Source organism: Nymphalis io, chromosome 23 (genome assembly GCF_905147045.1).
Source record: "Nymphalis io chromosome 23, ilAglIoxx1.1, whole genome shotgun sequence".
Classification (NCBI taxonomy): Eukaryota; Metazoa; Arthropoda; class Insecta; order Lepidoptera; family Nymphalidae; genus Nymphalis; species Nymphalis io.
Genome location: NC_065910.1, coordinates 3,183,720 through 3,204,810, shown reverse-complemented (window position 1 = coordinate 3,204,810; position 21,091 = coordinate 3,183,720). Strand labels below are relative to the sequence as shown.

At 34.7% G+C, this 21,091-nt stretch overlaps 1 protein-coding gene across 3 annotated transcripts in view; it reads left to right on the top strand.

The window, feature by feature from the left end:
• Nucleotides 1-20,757, top strand: part of LOC126777615 (A-kinase anchor protein 13) — a 51,018-nt gene extending 30,261 nt beyond the window's left edge. For 2 of the 3 annotated variants that reach the window (XM_050500698.1, XM_050500697.1), the window contains exons 14-34: nucleotides 1,959-2,018; nucleotides 2,804-2,944; nucleotides 3,515-3,611; nucleotides 3,748-3,961; nucleotides 4,044-4,162; nucleotides 4,262-4,396; nucleotides 4,494-4,648; nucleotides 6,031-6,163; nucleotides 6,910-7,067; nucleotides 7,426-7,547; nucleotides 9,043-9,156; nucleotides 9,438-9,547; nucleotides 10,665-10,830; nucleotides 11,210-11,381; nucleotides 11,787-11,950; nucleotides 12,020-12,127; nucleotides 12,329-12,421; nucleotides 12,572-12,672; nucleotides 12,783-12,878; nucleotides 16,230-16,327; nucleotides 17,008-20,757. In XM_050500698.1, coding sequence (XP_050356655.1) covers nucleotides 1,959-2,018; nucleotides 2,804-2,944; nucleotides 3,515-3,611; nucleotides 3,748-3,961; nucleotides 4,044-4,162; nucleotides 4,262-4,396; nucleotides 4,494-4,648; nucleotides 6,031-6,163; nucleotides 6,910-7,067; nucleotides 7,426-7,547; nucleotides 9,043-9,156; nucleotides 9,438-9,547; nucleotides 10,665-10,830; nucleotides 11,210-11,381; nucleotides 11,787-11,950; nucleotides 12,020-12,127; nucleotides 12,329-12,421; nucleotides 12,572-12,672; nucleotides 12,783-12,878; nucleotides 16,230-16,327; nucleotides 17,008-17,122 — 2,671 coding nt within the window. In that variant the 3' untranslated portion in view covers nucleotides 17,123-20,757. Of the gene's footprint in view, nucleotides 1-1,958; nucleotides 2,019-2,803; nucleotides 2,945-3,514; nucleotides 3,612-3,747; nucleotides 3,962-4,043; nucleotides 4,163-4,261; nucleotides 4,397-4,493; nucleotides 4,649-6,030; nucleotides 6,164-6,909; nucleotides 7,068-7,425; nucleotides 7,548-8,320; nucleotides 8,348-9,042; nucleotides 9,157-9,437; nucleotides 9,548-10,664; nucleotides 10,831-11,209; nucleotides 11,382-11,786; nucleotides 11,951-12,019; nucleotides 12,128-12,328; nucleotides 12,422-12,571; nucleotides 12,673-12,782; nucleotides 12,879-16,229; nucleotides 16,328-17,007 lie in introns of all 3 variants that reach the window. The other variant, XM_050500696.1, reaches the window with a different exon arrangement.
• Nucleotides 20,758-21,091: the final 334 nt, after the last annotated feature.

Here is a 21,091-nt window from a genome sequence, read left to right as displayed (position 1 = left end):
TCCACCACGCTGCTCCAATGCGGGTTGGTAGAATTCACATGTGGCAGAACTTCAGTGAAATTAGACACATGCAGGTTTCCTCACGATGTTTTCCTTCACCGTAAAGCACGAGATGAATTATAATCACAAATTAAGCACATGAAAATTCTTCTTTGACCAAGAAGAATGAGTAAGCGAGTATAACTAGCGTATAAGGGACTTATTTCCCAACATTGGTCGCCAGGTGGTTATAAGTACCAATGTTTTTAGGCGGTAGTGACTTATTATTTAAATATTTGGCAAGAAATAATTCAATTTATAGCTAATCTATTTATTATATGAACCAGGTAGATAATTCATTCCATAATATGAATGGAATATCACTTCCATAACGAAAAAGAGACTCGTTTAATCGTAAAATGCTTTGTTTGTGGTTTACGTTTCTAGATATAACATGTCATTGATCTTAAAGCTGATTTATATGATTATGATTAATTATTATTTATACTGTGTTTACAAGTATGTATTGAATCTTGACAAACATTAGAAGTGCCCTCTAATCAATAAGTAACATAGCAGTACGTCGTTTGTCATCACACATATATACTTCTAGAACGTTCTCGAATCATCCGCAACGCCTTACTTGTGTATCTTTCTGTCTATTTTGGAGGTAGTTTGAACTTTCTCTTGGCGATATTGTTGTTGTAGTCTCGAACGAGTTCTGATGATTTTTTTTTTATTATTTTTTTATTTTTTTATCTAGATTTGGTTGTTAATTATTTAATATATAGTGTATAATAGGAACGGAAGATTAACGGTAGCAAATGTAATGTTATATGTATTTTGTAACACAAACCTATTTTGTAAGTGGCTTCCTCTTCAGATAAGAAACACTTTATCTATTCAACTGGATAGAGTCGAACGATATTTCTTGTAATGTTAACGGATAGTGATCTGTTCCAAATCTGTTCCAAATGCTGTTGAGATAGGACCTTTTGAAACTGTATTATAAGTAGTGTCAGAAAAATAATTTTATGAATTAAATATAACAACAGCAATAGAATTAGCAATATTAATACTACGTTAGGAATGAAAACAAGGTACGAATAGGTTTATAAAAGATCTTTTAAATTTTAAAGATACATATACAATTAAAGTGAATAGGGCAAATATATAAAACTGGTAAATGAGAATTATAAAAAAACAACATGAGGTTTTTCTATTATGAGTCTCTTTCTTTTTCAAAATATGAATATAGTCATATGATTTCTCTGACCTGCAGCGACTTATCTGTTTTATTTTAATCAAAATTTACCATAATTTAATACGATGCAAAAAAACAACGTGGTTTGTTTTGTGTTTTGTTAACCCTACTGACGAATTCAGTTGGCATCATATAACGTTCTTTTCCAAAAAAATATTTATAAACGAAGCATTAATATCAGGCTCAAGGTCCTGAATTATTATGTCTTATAATAATAGGAGTGAAACATTATTTAGAAAAATGTTGCTAGAGTAATTAATTAATTAACAATGTTAGTAGGTTTTTAGTTAATTTAATTTTGTAATTGTATGGTAAATTGTTTTTTTATAACGGTATTTCAAAATTTGCATGTCATTTTCTTAATTGTGAGCGTATCGTCTCTGTCAGTGCTTATTTTTATTATTTAGGCTTCGCTGATATTAATTTATAATAATGTATTTAAAACATATTTGATGAATGATGTACTTTTATATATTCTTAATTAATTGGTAATATATATTGTTTTTTAATATGATGTCTCGTCGGATGAAAATTGACCCTGTCTTGAATGTTAATTATTTTTTTATACGGCAACACGGAATAATAATTTACTTATTAAATTAATATTGTTATTATATTCTCTACGTTCATATATTATTCCGTGTTTAAAAATACATATATTCGTTTATATGTTATTATAATACGTTTGTATTTTATCTAACTGTGTTAATTTTAGCACGAGCCACATTTATAATGACGAGAAGGATGGATCCGATCACAAGCATGATCAGAGCAAGTATGTTGAATCATTTGTATGTTAAATTACTTAATTATATATTTATTTACTTTGTTATTATATCTTATCGAGAGTCTTAATATAAAAACTTTTGTTAAAAAGTAATTAAAAATATGATAATAAAATAAGACATGTATTATAATGCAATACCAATGGCAGGCGGTTTATAAATAAACAAACCTTAAATTTACATGGTCCATGCGATTTGCTTATAAAACTGCTATATAATGAACTACAAACAGTTCTCGACTTGTACTTGATTAATATATCTTTATCCACTTATCTTCTTATATGAATGGTTTAATAATTTATTTCTCAAAAAAAAAGAATACAATTCGCTTTAAAGATTTGAGAAAATAAGATTAACATACATAAATATTATATACACAACACTGTGTTCACAAAAAAATAAAGAACAACAAATTAAACGCTTTACTTAAAATAATGTGAGTAAGGCAAGTAAGGCAAAACTAAGATGCACGTATTACGTATCGTCTGTGTTATAAGGAATTGGATAGCAATTAATCCTATTCTCTTTAGCTAATTTACAAATTATAATTTGTTAGAAAAATACAATAATCAAATATAAACTAACTTCAATTTTACTTCCAACATTCCAATAGCAACTTCGCCAATATTTAAGATGAAGTTTTTTCCGAATCGATAATAACAATTGATGTCATATCATTTCGAAGTCAATTACTATTCGTGCCATTGAAATATTCTATAGTCAAACATATGATGACGAGAATACCAATTTTTCCTTACATATTCTATGTTTTTAGTGCATCCGATGACGCTGGTGCCACAGAATGGCCAGAGGTTTATATAACTCCCGATCAACTCGGCGAGGAGGCTATCCTGCTTGGATTAGGGGCTTCCGAACCCGATACCTGGGCAGCGGGCGCGCCTAAGGGACTTGCTAAGTGAGTGTCGATGTTATGTTTATGATTAAAACACAACGAACTCACGCTACTCAATACTTTTGACAGAAGAAAACATTTTTGTGATATGTGACCTTGGAATTTTAGTTTTATCGCTCATAAGCAAGTTGGACTTCAAAAATATTTTATATATATATTTATTTATTTTACACTTTTTGCACAACATATACATAAAATGAGAGAAGTAGGAAACAATCAAAGAAAAAGAAAATAAAAAATGGTGCGCAAAGGCGGTCTTATTGCTTATAGCAATCTCTAACAGACAACCTTTGGTGAAAGAATTTTGTAAGAGAACAGGTAAGTGCATTTACATATAAAAAGGAGATACTAAATATTTAATAGACTACACATATCTACATCCCACTAACCACATATACATACATACATACACACACACACATACACATATACATTCATACAAATATATATATATATATATATATATATATATATATATATACATACACATATATAATTATTACTAATATAATAAAAATATTTTATATATATATATATAAAATATTGACTTGTATTTAACAATTCTTTGCACAGATCGATTGGCGACAGAGAGACAAAGCGGCAGGAGCACATATACGAATTAATATTGACGGAAAAACATCATTGTCTCACAATACGACTCATGCAAAAGGTAAGTGTAATAAAATTGTTTGTTTTTTTTTTTTAATGTTTAGCTACAGTATTTTTAATATACGTATAAAAAAGATTATATTATTTTATAGAAAAAAATGGTAGGTCGGGCGTCCACTATGTATGTATGTCTGTAGATGTTCGCGGAGGGCATGTCGCGGCTGGGCGGCGTGTCGGAGGCGCAGGTGGCGCGCATGTTCCCGCGGCTGGACGAGCTGTGGGCGCTGCACGCCGCGCTGCTGGCCCGCCTGCGCGCCCGCCAGCGCGCCGCGCCGCGCGTGGCGTCCGTGGCCGACATCCTCGCCGACACCTTCGCGCCGCCCGCGCACCACCGCCTCAAGGCCGCCTACGGTACGCCGCCTCGCCCCCCCCCTCGCCGCACCCCCCGCACGCCCCGCCCGACGCCGATATAACACGCTCGCTCCCCCCGCAGGCGAGTTCTGCGCCCGTCACCGCGACGCAGTGGAGGTGTTCAAGGAGTGCTGCGCGCGCGAGCCGCGAGTCGCGAGGTTCATACGCAAGTGTCAGCAGAACCCGCTGCTCAGGAAGAAGGTCGGTCACGCGCACGGGCAAACATTCACGCACGCAGTGGAGTAGTAGAAGAAAAATACTTTACCCGTTTGAATTCAAATGTTGTATAAAATTTTGCAGGGTGTACCTGAATGTGTGTTATTCGTAGCACAGCGACTCACGAAATATCCCTTGTTGCTTGAGCCACTGTTGAAAACGGCCGGCGATGACGTCACTGAAAGAGAATTGTTACAAAAAGCCCTATGCGGAGTTAAGGTATCGAAACGAATAAATTAGAAATATCTGAGCGCCACATTAAAAGCACATTCAATTACAAAATAATTAAAATTTGTAAAAACACCTTACTTTTTAGGAAATCTTGGTGGATGTAGATAACCAAGTCGCAGCTAAGGAAAGAGAGGACAGGAAGCTGGAGATATACCACCGTATCGACGCGAAGTCTTTCTCCAACTTTCGCGGTAGGAAGTTCAAGAAGAGTGACATACTTCAAGGCAATAGAAGTCTTAAGTAAGTGAAAATATGTCTTCAATTTTTTAAGCATTCTGTTAAATATTATTTATTTATTATAGAATACAGGTGATTTTCGCTGTTTAATCTTGAATTTGGAAATATTTGACGGGCCAGTTGGCGTGGTTGGTAGACACTTGCCTTTCACGCCGAAGGATGTGGGATCGATTCCCACCCAGGACAGACATTTGTATGTATGAACATGTCTGTCCTGAGTCTGGGTGTAATTATCTTTATAAGTATCTATTTACCAAAGAAAAGCAGTATATGTAGTATATCAGTTGTCTGGTTTCCATAGTACGAGCTCAGCTTAGTTTGGGATCAGATGGCCGCGTGTGAATAATGTCCCAGGATATTATTATCACTATTGTAAGTTCTGATTACAAATATGTTTAGTTATGTGAACCATATCCTAGTCATATCTGACTCCAGATCAAATGGTTCCGTATTCGCAACGCGTGCATCTACGAACCGAGCGTAACAATGATTAACTGACTGGCCGCTACGACAAGCTTGTCATAGAGTAATAAAACACATGTGTACATACTTACCACCCAATCACCATGTATTCTACCGCTAAACAGTAATATCTAATACTGTTGTAGTGAACGGTTAATATTTCTTACAGCACCAATGTCTATGGGCGGCGGTTTGCTCGTCCGCCTACATATTTTATTTTAAAAAAAAACCGAAAAATACTAGATCGTGTGTTTGCATTATGTAAGCTGAAGGATTAAATAAATAAAATACCAAATACATTTTCCGCAATCTAAAAATTTCACGAACGAACGAACTTTTCGACATTATCGGATATATATAGAACTTCCTATTTAGCAATTATATCAAAATACTATTATTTGTAGCGTAACATGTTAGAGCGCGATAGAGTCAAAGTAAATGTTCGAAATTGGTCTACGTTGTCATGCGTTGCTTCATCGTTGTATATTGAAACGTTTGCGTTACACAATGAAACGTGACGTTTCAAAAAGGCGTTACACTTCTGTCACGTGTACTAAGTTATACAATCTTTTTTTTATTTTCTCATTACACTAAACTTTTGAGTTAGCAAATTAAGTTGGTAAGAATGCGTGAATCTTAACCGATGATCGTGGGTTCAAACCCGGACAAGCACCACTGAATTTTCATGTGCTTAATTTGTGATTATAATTCATCTCGTGCTATACGGTGAAGGAAAACATCGTGAGGAAACCTGCATGTGTCTAATTTCACTGCAATTCTGCCACATGTGTATTCCACCAACCAGCACTGGAGCAGCGTGGTGGAATAAGCTTCAAACCTTCTCTTCAAAAAAAAAAAATGGAGAGGAGGCCTTTAGACCAGCAGTGGGATATTCACAGGCTGTAACCTTTTAAAATGTTTAGATTCGAAGGAGTCGCAACGTTGATGCAAGGACGGAGCAAGATGCAGACACTGCTCGTGATTGTTTTGACGGACGTGCTGTTCTTCTTGCACGATAACAACAATAAATATACGTTCTTCACGCCGGACAATAAAGTAAGTTAACAGTTCTAGTTCTAGAATTTTAAAAAGGACACGCCAAAGGTTAATTTATGATCATTAAAAATCACAGCGTTTCAAAATCTTTACGAACTTTCTAGACAATCTATTTTGCAATTGATATTATAATAATGTTATCGGTAAGCCCCTCTCGATTCCTTTAATAATTATTAATATACGTTGCATTCTGGTACAAAAAATGCTCTTACTATATATACATGATTATAAATCAAATCAAAATACAATTTTCTTGATGATTGTCAAATAAAAAAATATAACCGGTTCGGAAAAGAAAATATCAGGGTATTATGATAGAATCGGTGAAAGAAATTCAGCGGATTTTTTGTCAGATTTTGTAATTAAATAATTAAACAACGAAACATAGACAAGGTATTTCAAAATAACACAAATCAAAGGCAATTTCCAAATTGTTGTGAAGTTAAACTTTAAAATCTTAGATGATTACTTTTAATACAACAATTAATGTTTTTATTTTAGATTTGAATTGAATTGGTCTCGATTAAAATTTCAAAATTTTGATAGCTGTTATTTTTTTAATCAATTTCAATAAGTATGCGCCATTTTTATTTAATTAAGCGAACGTTTTTATTTTACGACGTTTGACTACATACTTAAAAATGAAATAACTGTATTTATTAATTGATGCCGCTTCATTTTAAGGAAAAGAGACGAATATTGTAAATCGTTTATAAAAGTCGGCAATATAAGTGTGGTGGGTGCAGACGGGCGTGGTGTCGCTGTGGAAGCTGCTGGTGCGCGAGAAGGCGGGGGCGGAGGGGCGCGGCCTGTACCTCATCTGCAACGGTCCTCCCGAGCCGGAGATGTTCGAGCTGCGCGTGCACCGCCCCAAGGACATCGCGCACTGGATACACGCCGTCAGGTGCGTGGGGATAATAACGTGCCACTGAGGGTTCTTTCGGATAATAAGATGAACTTTAAATACAAATTAAGCACGTCAAAAACTCTTGTTTATTCTTGGATTCGAACCGCGATATTGTTTAAAGTTTTGTATTTAGTGACGACTCGAGTAATCATATTATTACCATGGGGAATCATCATCATCATCAACTTCATCATCAATCAATCATGAATCAGCGGCCAAGGTTGCTACAGATTAACAAGCACCATATATTCTTATAGGAAGAATTATTGTCTAATAATTGCAATATATAACTGCAATTTCTTTTCTCTATCCTAAGATCATACGTGCGATCAATTCATTTATTGAATTTCAATAGAGCCGCAGTACAAAGCTGCCCAGAAGAAGTTGAAGAATCGGAAGCGGGTGTGACGGCGACATCTGCTGAAGAGAGACAAAGACAGCTAGAAGCGAGGCACGAGAATATAAGACTGATAACTGGTATGTACTGTACTAATATTCCCTAACTACAAAGCAACGTAAACACATTATTAGATATGCTGAAATATCTTTACAAAGTCATACTTAGTACTAATTTAATCATATTAAGATATAATACATATTACTGGTGATAGGGCTTTGTGCAAACTCGCCTGGATAAGTACCATCCATTCATCAGATATTTTACCGCAAAACAGCAGTACTTGATATTGTTGTGATCCGGTTTGAAGGGTGAGTGACCCAGTGTAATTACAGGCACAAGGGACATAAAATCTTAGTTTCCCAAGGTTGGCGGTGCATTAGCAATGTAAGCGATGGTTGACATTTCTTACAATTCCAATGTCTAAGGGCGTTGGTGACCACTTACCACCAGGTGGCCCATATGCTCGTCCGCCTTCCTATTCTATAATAAAAAAGGGTATAACAAAACTTCAATAGCTCAACGATATACTGGCCGCCTTGCGACACAAAACCGATTATTCCATCCTATAATTATCTCCGAGTCCACTCTTACTACCATAAACTTCACGCTTAACTGAATTGTTAATATATAAATTATAGTATTCCTTCGAAAATAAACATGATTCAATTAAACGAAAAACAAACTATATGAGATACGAATTGATTATAAATGTTTAATAATAATATACTAAAACAAATTAAGTCAAAAAGATTTCATACTAGGATTTTTTATTAAAGTAATAAAAATCTGACCTTTGCTTCTTCATTTATAATGTGAGATTATGTATATATTTTTTATAATTATCGAACAGATGAAACCGCTTGGTGGCATATCGAAGGTGAATTTCTCATAAGTAAACTTTACTCCATATGCATGGTTTTCAATCCACTATTTCAAAACCATCCTTTAAAATATACATTTCGTCTTATCTTGTTTATTTAATTAAATCTTTGTTGCTAAATATACATCGGAATATTCAAAATATATTTTTTACTAATTTCAGGGTACCCACGTATTTTAAATATGTAACAAGTAAAGTAATATAAATATTAAACGCTTTTTTATCACGTAATGTGATAAAAAAAAGCGTTTAATATTTATTTTATGATTTCTGCTATAAAAACTCACGCAATATGGATATTTCTCACGTTTATTCTCAAAGAATTGTGTATGCATTTTATTTGAATGATCGTTATTTATTGAAGCTAATATTTTGCATGCTAATATTTTAACCTATCTTCTCCGTTCATTTAAACTCCAATATAAATGTTTACTTATTACTATAAATATATTAGAAGTAACTTCGAATAAATAAACTCGATTAAAGCTAAATAGTACAAATATTTTAAGTTTGCCGCTCTGATGTTACTCCTTCTAAAATACGACTCGAATTCGAAATGTCGACAAATTAAAAATTATAATAACTATATACTTTATTAAAACCAGATTATTTATTCCTCAATACTTTAATTATATTTTGTAAGTTTTTGGAATAACATTTATCGCTCATTATCGTTTTGTTTGCATCATCAGAGGCTTTGAGAGCTAAAGACAGAGAGCACGCTCAACTTCTCGAAGAAAAAATGGCGTTACACATGAAGATGGTCGGTCACACCGGATCTTCCACGTTGGATGTACCACATACAGGTTAACTTTTCTCTATAAGCGTATGTCATTCGAAAATGTATTCAAACAGCAAGTGATAACATTATGTATGTGTATACATTATACATACAGAAAAAATGAGTAAATGGTTATAATATTTTTTTCTTCGGAAACTGTTTAAGAATATTTAAGACTGAATTTATTTTTGTTAATGTAAAAAAGTACAGTCAGCAAGAAAGGAAGAGGTGGGCGAGTAGTTTTTAAATTTTTCTATCAAGAAAGTCAGTAGTATACGCGTAACGCTGCACGCGCACGTTCCGCAGGCACGTCGTCCGCGTTCCCCGGCGGGCTCGTGTTCCCCGACTACGTGCGCCTGGCCGCGCCCTCGCCCGACACGCACGCGCTGTGGCAGGAGGTCTGCAAGGTCGTCAAGGTACACGCGACGCTTACACTTACGGAAACAATCCAGAATTCTCTTTAAAAGGGATTCTAACGAATGACTTGAAAGCATTCGGTCATATTTCAAATTAGAAAGCTTCAATGGTACCAGATTATGATGTTATATATCCACAAAAATGATAAAAAGTAACGAAAAAGGTTGCTTAAGTTTCAGGTGTTCTAATGTACGTACGCGGAAAAAGGCTTTGTTCAGTTTTTAAAAACTACACTTAATTATACACGAAACTCCTTCATACATAGAGTTTGTAAGGAATATAATGCTAAATTTTCTGGTAACGATTTATTCACGGAATCAATCGCAAACTTTAGGAAGTCTTTGTCGGAGCTATAAATCCTATTTCTTTAATTTAAATTTCCACTTCTCTCACGTTTTTTGTTTTATTATTATTAGTTTGTTCTGCTCTAATTATGTTTTAGTTATAAGTGGAAAAGTGAAATAAAAAAGCCGAGATGGCCCGGTGGTAAGAACGCGTGAATCTTAACCGATGATCGTGGGTTCAAACCCGGGCAAGCACCACTGAATTTTCATGTGCTTAATTTGTGATTATAATTCATCTCGTGCTTTACGGTGAAGGAAAACATCGTGAGGAAACCTGCATGTGTCTAATTTCACTGAAATTCTGCCACATGTGAATTCTATCAACCCGCATTGGAGCAGCGTGGTGGAATAAGCTCCAAACCTTCTCCTCAAAAAGAGGAAAGGAGGCCTTTAGCCCAACAGTGGGACATTCACAGGCTGTTACGGTTACGGTATAAGTGGAAAGTTTACTTGTATGTGTTCTAACATTAATATCATAGTTTTAAGTATGAATGTACTGTTTGTTAACCAAATACACAATAATAATAATAAAAACAATTAATTGTTTACACACGAAGTAATCGCGAGTGGGCCAAATGATGAACGAAATAAGAACTATATTTCACTGCTCACGAAACTAATAAATTTGATCAAATCATGTCACGTTGAATACTACTATTTATAAAAAATAAGACATGCAATAAGAAGCGTTTTAGTCTTAATATTAATAAAAGATGTGCTAGAGCATTGTTAAACGATCGGAGCAGTCCCCGTAACGGTCGGTGTGGCGCAGGAGGCGCTGGAGGCGTCGTCCGCGGGCTGGTCGCTGTGGGCGGGCGGCGGCGCGCTGGGCCGCAGCACGAGCTCGGCGGGCGAGCGCCACTCCGCGCACTACACCAGCCCCGCGCTGCCGCGCCGCGCCGACACCTTCGCCGGCTTCGACGCCGCGCAGCACCGCGGTCAGTGCACACAATGATGCCGATCGTTCTTTTCTATTTCTACCTAGCTGGAACGGCATACGCTGCATATGTACATACCGTGATATATCGCTATTTAATGTCCGTCTTTGAGCAATGTCATTGTATAATTGATATGTCATTGATATAGGATTAAAGAGCTCTATATATGTATATATATATATATATTTTTTTTTAAATTTATTTATTCATCGACTCCTTTATCGTTTGTAAATTTAAAAGTGTTTAGTAATGGAATTTCGAGTTTTAGTTATTTACGAATCTTTGTTTATTTTATTGAATTAAATGTGAAGCAAGAGACATTTATTTTATTAAAGGGTTAATTAATAAAAATCTTTTAACAAAAAGTATACACTCATAGGAGTTCAGATGTCAGTCCGAATGTCAGCATCGGACACGCCCACCGCAGAGGGGGGTGAGGGGGAGGCCGAGGGGAAGAATTGTCGCGACGAGGCCGACGTGGCGCTTAAGTTGCAGCACGCGATATACACGCTCGCCTGTATCGTGTGGCAGCAACTGACGACTATACACAGGTATTTCCCGCCAATAGTGTCCCATTACTGTCAATACAAAAGGCTTTTTGTGGTGACAGTAAATGGGTACTCAAACAAATTTAATTCAGATTACAGAAGTAATTTAAAAGCGTATATTCTAAGCCAGTAGTTCTCAATCAACGGTTCCCGAGTAAAATTAACAATACGTGCTAACTTTGCAAATAAATAATAATACAGTAATACCAGTTTCTCTCGATAAGAGCGTCTTCGTCACTTTACAAATGACACTCTAAATCGATACGAGGGGGGTCCTCGGATCTTTTTTGTCACTGCGCGAACGAACTAAGAAAATTTGACGACTTGCTTCGAAATATCAAGTTCATAAAGATCGAGCACCCCGAGTGGCGTGTGTAGCGAGAGGTAGTGAGCGAGGCGGTGTTGCAGCCTGGAGGCGCAGGTGTGCGCGTGGCGCGCGGGCGCGGGCTCGGGGCTGGCGCGCGCGCACGACGCGCAGCTGGAGGAGCTGCGCCACGCGCAGGCGCGCCTCACCGCCGAGCGCGCCGCCTGGGAGGCGCAGCGCGCGCTCGACAACGACGCGCTCGACCGCGGTACGTCCGCCCGCTTGTGCGCTGCTCGCCGACTGCGCCTCGATGCTCACTCGCCGACTCGTGTTTCAGAACGGAGGCAGCTGCAGGCGGCGAGGAAGGAGTTGGAGGAGCAGCAAAAGGACGTCGAGCAGCAGAGGGAGCGACTTTACCGACGCCTGGAGCGACTGCAGCAGCACGGTAGTAGTATAAAGGATTGTTTCGAGTACAGTATTTAGTATTTTTACATTATAGTAATGTATTGATGTTAAAAATTGAATAACTGATGAGCGGGTGTTACCGTTGGGGCGACTCTTGAAAACCCGATATGTAAATAATACGTCCAGTACAGTATATAAATAATAATAAAAATATATTAAAAAATATATATATCCATCTCAGGTGGTTCGCAAGAAGAAATCGCAAGTGTCGGGACCCTGTCACCCGATTCCAGCGTCAGCGATACGAACAGACGGAAAGAGCCAAAATGGAGAAGTATGCATTTTGACATTATTCTGAAAGATAATATATTTTTTTAATAAGTACCCACTCGCGAATGCTATGCTATCAATTTAGTCCACATTCGCAGACGAGTGTACACTGAGATTTTATAGACGAATAAATAATGAATGTCGTGCCCCGCAGCCAGCCGCGGCTCGTCGTCGTCGGAGGGCGCGTGCGCGCCGCCGCCGCAGCTGCTGTCGGCGCACAACGAGACGCGCGCCACCGTGCGGGCGCCCGCGCAGGTACCGCACGCACACGCACGCACGCACGCACACGCACACGCTACGCTTTTACACACGTAGACACGTTCAGTGCCCGTCGCTGTGATTAATGCTAATATTATCGTTGTCAGCAAGTGGTTAAGCAGCAGCTCCCGCTGAAGCTGGCGAGCAGTAAGAGCCAGCAGGCGCCACCCGGCTACCATCGCCTGCACGAGTCGCCGAGCGAGGTGAGCCATCTTGAATTCTATGCTGTTGCAGTGGAGTTTATTTTATTGTGACGAGAGCTTTCGGTGTATCTGTTGAGACAGGTATTTTTAATAATGTAAAAAATATGTATAACTAAGATAATTTATGTTTTAGAGTAAATGTGTTTGTTTACTTTAAATGCCTAGCACACTCAATGATCGAAAATAAATATCACATACGTCATGACATCCTTAAATAATATAACATTAATCGTGTTATAGCTAAAAAAGCTCAAACTTCGCTACTTCTAGAAATGCGTTGACAAATGCAGTACATCGATTGTTTAAGAATTTAGCGCATTTTACAACGCGTTGTAAAATATTTTTTCGTTTACTAAGCGTTATTTAAAATATTCTGTAAAAAACCCTTTTTGTTGTTAAAATATTAATTTAGAAATTATTATAATTTCAATAAAAGGTTTGAATCAGATGAAATGGTTGTTTTACAGGACGCGGAGTATCCAAATGTATTTTAACATGAAAAAATATATTTTTATGTAAGTAAAAAGAAATTGGTGTCTAGTAGATCTTTGCATTAAATTTATTTCATAATATCAATAGGCTAAGATGGCGATTTAGTAATTAAGAGGTGGAAAACAAAAACAAAGGTTTTTTTACTCATATTTTTTTAAAATCATTTAAAAACGTTTGCAAAATTCCGGCTTTATATGGATATAACATTTGCAAGTATATCTTTTTTAACTACAGAATTTATTATAGTTTGTTCAAGTAAGGACCGATTTTTATGTTTTACTAAATTAGTTTAACGATTTTGTGTATTTATCAAAACGTATATATATGTATATTTCTAAACGATACGTTTGACCAGTTTACTGGTGGTAGAGCTTTGTGCAAGCTCGTCTGGGTAGGTACCACCCACTCATCAGATATTCTACCGCAAAACAGCAGTACTTGGTATTGTTGTGTTCCGGTTTAAAGGGTGAGTAAGCCAGTGCATTTACAAGCACAAGGGACATAACATCTTAGTTCCCAAGGTTGGTGGCGCATTGGTGATGCGATGGTTAATATTTCTTACAATGCCAATGTCTATGGGCATTGGTGACCACTTACCATCAGGTGGCCCATATGCTCGTCCGCCTTCCTAGTCTAGAAAAAAAAAGCGAATGGTCTCTATTTAAAATTACGAAAAGTGATATTTTTTATACTGAAACACATAGTATGTATGTAAAAAAGTATAAACTGTAAAGATACATCACATGTTTGAAAATTTTAATCATTGCCAATTTGACGAAGTATCGAATAAAGTAAAATGACTTGACATATGAATATTGTTTAACTGGTATAATAAAATAATAATAAAATCATTTATTTCGACCAAACAGTGATCATAAATACAAGTAAATAGTAAAAAGACAAAAAATTAAAATAATAATATTTTACAGATTTTACATTAGATTAAGTTGATTCGATTTAAAATATAATACCATATTAAAGTTGATTCAATTAATTTAGATTTTTGATTTAAATAATTTTATTTAAATCAAATCAATATTAATTAAATCAAAATAAAATTTGAATTAAATCAAATCAATATAAATTCACACTTATCAAAAGAATCAATTCAAGTGTAGGTTTTGAATTTGGTGTTTTATCGTGTGAAATTGAACGTCGAATGGAAAAGGGAAGAGTGGATTATCACAGTCATAATACATCCCGAAAGATAATCTCAAATATTTTATTTTATTGTATTTTAAATGTGTTAGTTTTTTATTATATAATATTGACGAGCCGGTTGGCGTGGTTGGTTTCACGCCGAAGGTTGTGGGTTCGATTCCCACCCAGGACTGACATTTCTGTGCATGAAAATGTCTGTTTGTCCTGAATCTGGGTGTAATTATCTTATATAAATATGTATTTACAAAAGAAAAGTAGTATATGTATATCAGTTGTCTGGTTTCCATAGCACAAGCTTTGTACAAGCTTAATTTGGGATCAGATGGCCGTGTGTGAAAAATGTCCCAGGATATTATTACTATTTGTTAAATGTATATTCCACAATTCCTCCTTCGTTGGAGACAAAACTGACGCAGTCGTAAGATATGTAGTTTTAGCTTTTAATTTACATTTTTCCTAACGCCATTTTAGCTTATTGGTCGTAGTATTAGTAGACAAATAACTATTGCTTTGTACGGTAACTCTTCTCTTCGATATTGTGAATAATATTTCGTATTTCTACAACCATTTTATCTGTTCAGCTTTTTTTTGTTGTAGCATGAATGTTGTGGTAGGGTTGTGGTAGATTATTTCTTATTGCATTACAATTGCCGATTTACATTGATTACATTCAATTAAGATTAAAAGTAACCGTTAATTTTGATTACAATAAACAAAATTATAAATGTGTTTACACGCCTATGCTTCAGAATGCAAAAGCAAGGTTGGTCCTTGGTCAGTATCAGCCTGTTAATGTCCACCTGCTGGGCTAAGACCTCCTCTCCTTTTTTGCGGAGAAGGTTTGGAGCTTATTCCACCACTCTGCTCCAATGCGGGTTGGTAGAATACACATGTGGCAGAATTTAATGAAATTAGACACATACAGGTTTTCTCACGATGTTTTCCTTCACCGTCAAGCACGCGATAAATTATAATCACAATTTAGCACATGAAAATTCAGTGGTGCTAGCTCGGGTTCGAACCCACGTTCAATCGATCATCGTTTAAAATTCACGCGTTGTAACCACTAGGCCATCTCGGCTATTTGGTCCTTGGTCAGCACTCTTGAAATTGAAATTAGCGTGAGAGAATAGAGAGAGCACCTGTGTTTGCTCAAGCATACACTTGCACACTATCATGTCTCCTATTTGGGAATGGCCACTGTGGTCGAGATCGGCCAGCGCGACACCTTAATAATCAAAGCTGTGCTTTAGATGAAAAGAAACAGTGTGGTGTAGCCTTCAAATAAACAAAGTGTACAATATATCGGAGGTGGAGTTGAACGGTGATTGTGCCAGTTTAACAAGCACAAGGGACGTATCGTCTTAGTTCCCAAGGTTGGTGCCGCATTGGTGATTTAAGTAATGCTTAATAATTCTTACAGTGCCAATGTCTATAGGCGGTAGTGACTTACTGCCAGGTGGACCATTTTCGAGTCTACCTACCTATATTAAATTAAAAAATATATATTTATGGCAAATAACGAGCGATCACTAACATATCGAGTATATGTTAATTTGGATATTTGTGTATTCACGTCGATGTATATATGTCTTTATTCTGCCTTAATTCAGAAATGTAACGTTCCTAACGTTACGTTATTTGGCACGTTGATAATAAAACTGCTGTAGATTCAAAACTATATCTGGTCAATTACAGGTAAGTCAGGGCCTTGTGATCCATCACACTCGCACAGGCAGCTCCCCCGCACCGCTACCCTCTCAGCAGCAGCAGCAGCTCAACAACAAGGCGACCAGGTTAGTTGTCATAGATAATATAAAATAGAACATCCATAGACTATTCCAACAAAAGCAGAAATAAAGACAAACAGCTTAGACATTCATTTCACGCGACATCATTGGTCGAGATCTTGAATAATCTATTACATTCGTTATAGAGTCGCGATTTAATGGCTTTTGTATGTCGGTGAAGTTGTTGGAAGTAAAATTAAAGTGGATATAAGTAGTTAAGTAATTAGTGTCGTGTTAAAAATAAAGCTCCATTAATCAATAACTGTTTGTATCGTGTAATATAGCTTGGCTCTTAAACAATTAAATAAAATATGTAAGTCTAAGGTTTGTTTATATCTACTCCTCCGATTGGAATGGGCTATATCGACCTTTACCGACAGTTTCTACATTGTAAAGTTAATTTGACCAAACAAATATTTCGAGATAATATACTTTTTTTTTTAAATAAACTATCGCTATCACCAATGTTATAAATTGAATATACAAAACATACTATATATATTTAAGCTAGTCTTAATTACAAGATGGTCGATGTTGTTATATTAGCTTGTTAACGTGTTTTTATGAAATTTCGATATTAATAATACGATATTCGATATTTTATTTAATCTTTGACTTAGTAGTTTAATAAATTAAATATTTATCGTAATGATGTATGCAGACTTAGTTATTGCTTACTTCCGCAGAACAAATACGTACCCCAAGCTGCCGGATAAGTTCCGCGTGCGCGCGCCGGACTCGTCTGCGCACGCGCACGCGCCGTCCCCCGCCGCGCCCGAGGAGGAGGTCATCTACTTCTGACACGACGCTCCCGCTTCCTGAGATTGCCTCATCTCCTGAGTCCTTCCACCCTATCCACACCTTCCTTGACCACCCTATCTCCTCTCTTCTCCCTCTCGTCACCTCCCCACTCCTCTCTTCTTCCTACCACCTACCTCTTCCTTCCCGGCCCCGACTAGATACATTAGTATCCACTTGGTTCATAATAGAATACTCTCTAGTTTAGTAGCTATGTTGATGTTTGTGTATTAGTTGAGTAGAAAAAGAAATAAAATTAAATAACTTACTTTGAAATCAATTATAATATACTTTATATTTATTATAAAGTATATATAGTATTATTATTTGAAATTATATTATATATAAGAATAACAAAATATTTTGCAGTTAAAATTATACGTCGATGGAAACGGAAATATCATTTAGCGTTTTGGAATGTAAACTAATAACGAAGCTAAACCAACATTGTATTTAATGAGGTTAGTAAAGCAATTGAGATTTAATCGAGTATATACATTAACAACAATTATATGTAACATAGAAAAGTTGATAGAACCAAAAATAACCAATTAGCTCTTGAAAAAACATTTGAAATAAATCAGTGGTTCTTATAATAATAAATGTTGTTGATAATGGTGTTACTATCTCAAAAAAAAAAACTAGGGAATTAATTACCTATTATTGCTATCTCTTTCTCGCGAGTGAGATTAAAAGGGATAACAAATGTCTTGTCTTAACAGGTAACAGTATAATAAAAATATCTAAATGTATATCAAATAAGTAGAGTTGTCTGATGTTTAATATTTATCTCCTAAAACTTCGCGGTTCCTATACGTATTGAGCAGCTAAACGGTATCTATTTTTAAAGATAATTATTATTAAATCTTCTAAACTTTACTAATAATAAATAAACAAAATAATCCTAGTCAAAACCGTAAAGTATAAACGTTTGAAGCATATTTTCTCGCGATAAAAATATTCTACTCGAAAAGAGACCTTAATTACATTATATAAGATTAGAAATGGGTTAACACAGGTCGAATTTTGAAAATATATTAATCTATTTAGAAATTGTTACAATATAGCGTGTAAATATCTTGTTGAGGATTGAAATTTAGCGTAGAGTAGAGAACATTTTAAAATAGAGGTATATATGGCGCTAAAAGAACTTTAAAAAATCTAATTCTAATGGCAACTATTCGTTAATTAATCTGTGGGATATATATCAGATATTATATATATTATAAAGAGTTTCGTCAATCTTTTACCTAAAATTTAACCGAATTTAATCTAATATTAATATTTGGGAAGTTATTCTATAAATATATATTTTAAGTGAAATATAAATTAAATCTATTCTAAATCAATAAAAAAATTAACAGTTTTAACAAAAGATATATTTTATCAAAACAGTAAATGTCCAATATGTTTAGAATGAAAATAATGTATATTAATTGTTTTCTCAGTATTTTTAATCAATGGGGATGTATAAGCAATATTGCAGATCTTGTAAATGTATCCCAATGTGTGTTGAAAATTAAATAAATAAATATATAAAAACACTTGTTACTATTAAAAGTTTGTAACATAGTAAAATTCTTGCACGCAGTTTTAATCTAAATATAACAATTATATGTCTACAAATAAAGCTTTATATTTTTAAAATTACTACATATTTAATAATTATATATAAAATAACACTATTTTCTTTTATCTTTACACTTTGAAAGAAATTAAATTTTTAAATTCGTATTTAATAAGAGCAAGTCACATATGAGCTTATTTTGACTCTTATCGTGACGGAATAAAGTCTAGAATAAATCATTGTCGACTATATAATAAAATTAGCACAATCAGATAACAAATATATATTTGCAAAGTTATTGTTCTAATGAAACTACAAAATGCAGTAAATGCTATCTAATTGTACTGATTCTCTGAATTATACTGTTCGTTGTAAATATGTTGAAAATTATTACTATTTGTAATACAATGTTATATTCGATAATAAAAGTATTTTACTCTTACTGAGGGTGGCAATTGAATGTTTTCGCGTAAATTGTTCGTATTTTTTTAATGCTATGAAGTAAATCGTCCTTATTTATGCACATTTATTTGTGCTATTACAAAAGATATTGTTTGTGGTCATGGCGGGAAAAGTTAAAGATTGGAAGAATGGTTAAATGAGTTCCATTCATGAATGATTAGATTGAATGACATACAATTGCTAGTCTTACGCATTTAATCTAAGATTGTTTGCGGATATTCTGCGTTGAGACGAGAGTCAAGAAGTAGTAAGAGAAATATTTTAACTTAAATTCAAGATTTATTTAAATATTAGTTGGAATATCTGCAAGCAAGTTGTTAGCTCACATAGTATATCGTTGTTACAAGAACTCAAGACTATGTAACTATTTTTCGTGAATTTACTGTAATCCTTTTTAATGTTTAATCTTTGAGAATGGTGATATTTTAAACTATTGTCTCGTTTAGGACACCTTTCGTACTGTAAATATGTTGACGTTGATGTTTGAATATATTATGTAAGATATGTCTTGAATATTATATAATATAAAAAAAACTTAATCGGTTATAGTAAATTGAAATTCTTGCATTTTTTAAATTGTGATTCATTGCTCTTCGTTAGTAAAGCAAAAAAAAAAAAACGTATCGTGCGTCGTCAGAAAATCTGACAACAAACATCATGACAATAAGTAAATATTCTATTTTACCGATTGGTGGAGAAAATGTTCTCATCTCTATATATTTTATGCGTATTATTAAAAAAGAAAAGAAACATAATTAGGCTAATACTTGAATCAGATGAGGGCTTCGTTTAGTTTAATTTCTCTTCAGGCATCAAAACGGCCAAATGTAATGCATTTATATTAATCGTTCCTTATATAACATTCTACTCGATGGGTATTTTTTTTCTATTAGAAGTGTAAGCATAATATTGCATTTAGTTTAATATGATATGTGTAACACGTAATTGGTTACAATAAATAAGAGGGTAGTTGTACAAACGATATCGTGCCAACTATATCCGTGTTTTTTATTTGTACGTACGTAATAAAATGGAGGCCCTAAAATTCGAATATTTGGCGAAGCGAATGATTATCTATGTTAAATGTATCCTTTCAATTCACGATTAAATATTAAACAAATGTTCTTTATAAATACATGAACTTTAGACTTTTTACTCACAATTAATTCACAAAGTCTTAAGAATAGTCAGTAAAAATTTTGCAAGCGTATCACAGTATTCTTTGTCGCCGACAAATTAATGTAGATTTACTTTAGTGAGATAAAATAATGTTTAAATTAGACCTTAAGTGTATAAGTTTCGCGGCAATATTTAAGTGTTATGTTAGCTTTAAATTATATTTATAATATTTCCTTAATGATTATTTAGAATCCCTCCAATTTTCTTTATTGTGGCAACGACAATACTTTTATGTATTGCTCAATTATGCTCATTTTTACCCTTATATTTAATTGATATTAATCATTCTATTGTATGTTTGTAAGTTTTAATGATTCCAGGCTAGCTTCTTTTAATTTTTATTTCTTTGTCGACATGATCTGTGTCAGTTTGCAGAATCTGCCTGATGTACTTAGAATAGATGAATGAAATAAACATTTACCTAGAATAATTATGCTTTTAATTTTTCCCTGTATATAAATGCACCGAAATCTTATATGCATGTACATCTCAATATTGGCTAAAACTATACGGCAATCAATATACGTTATCGGTTCGTAAAACGCAAATAAGTCTAGTGTAGGTCTGTATAAAAGTTTTGAACAACATAATTCAACAATTTCTAATAATATTCGTTTCTAATTTATATTTATAAGGAGAATTATTAATTTTTTTATACATTCAATTTATTATAGTTGGATTCGCTATTATTAGCTGCTTTACAACCGAACTCCTTGCATCTCTGCGGTATCTCGAACATCCAACAATAAATATCGAGTTTGCGT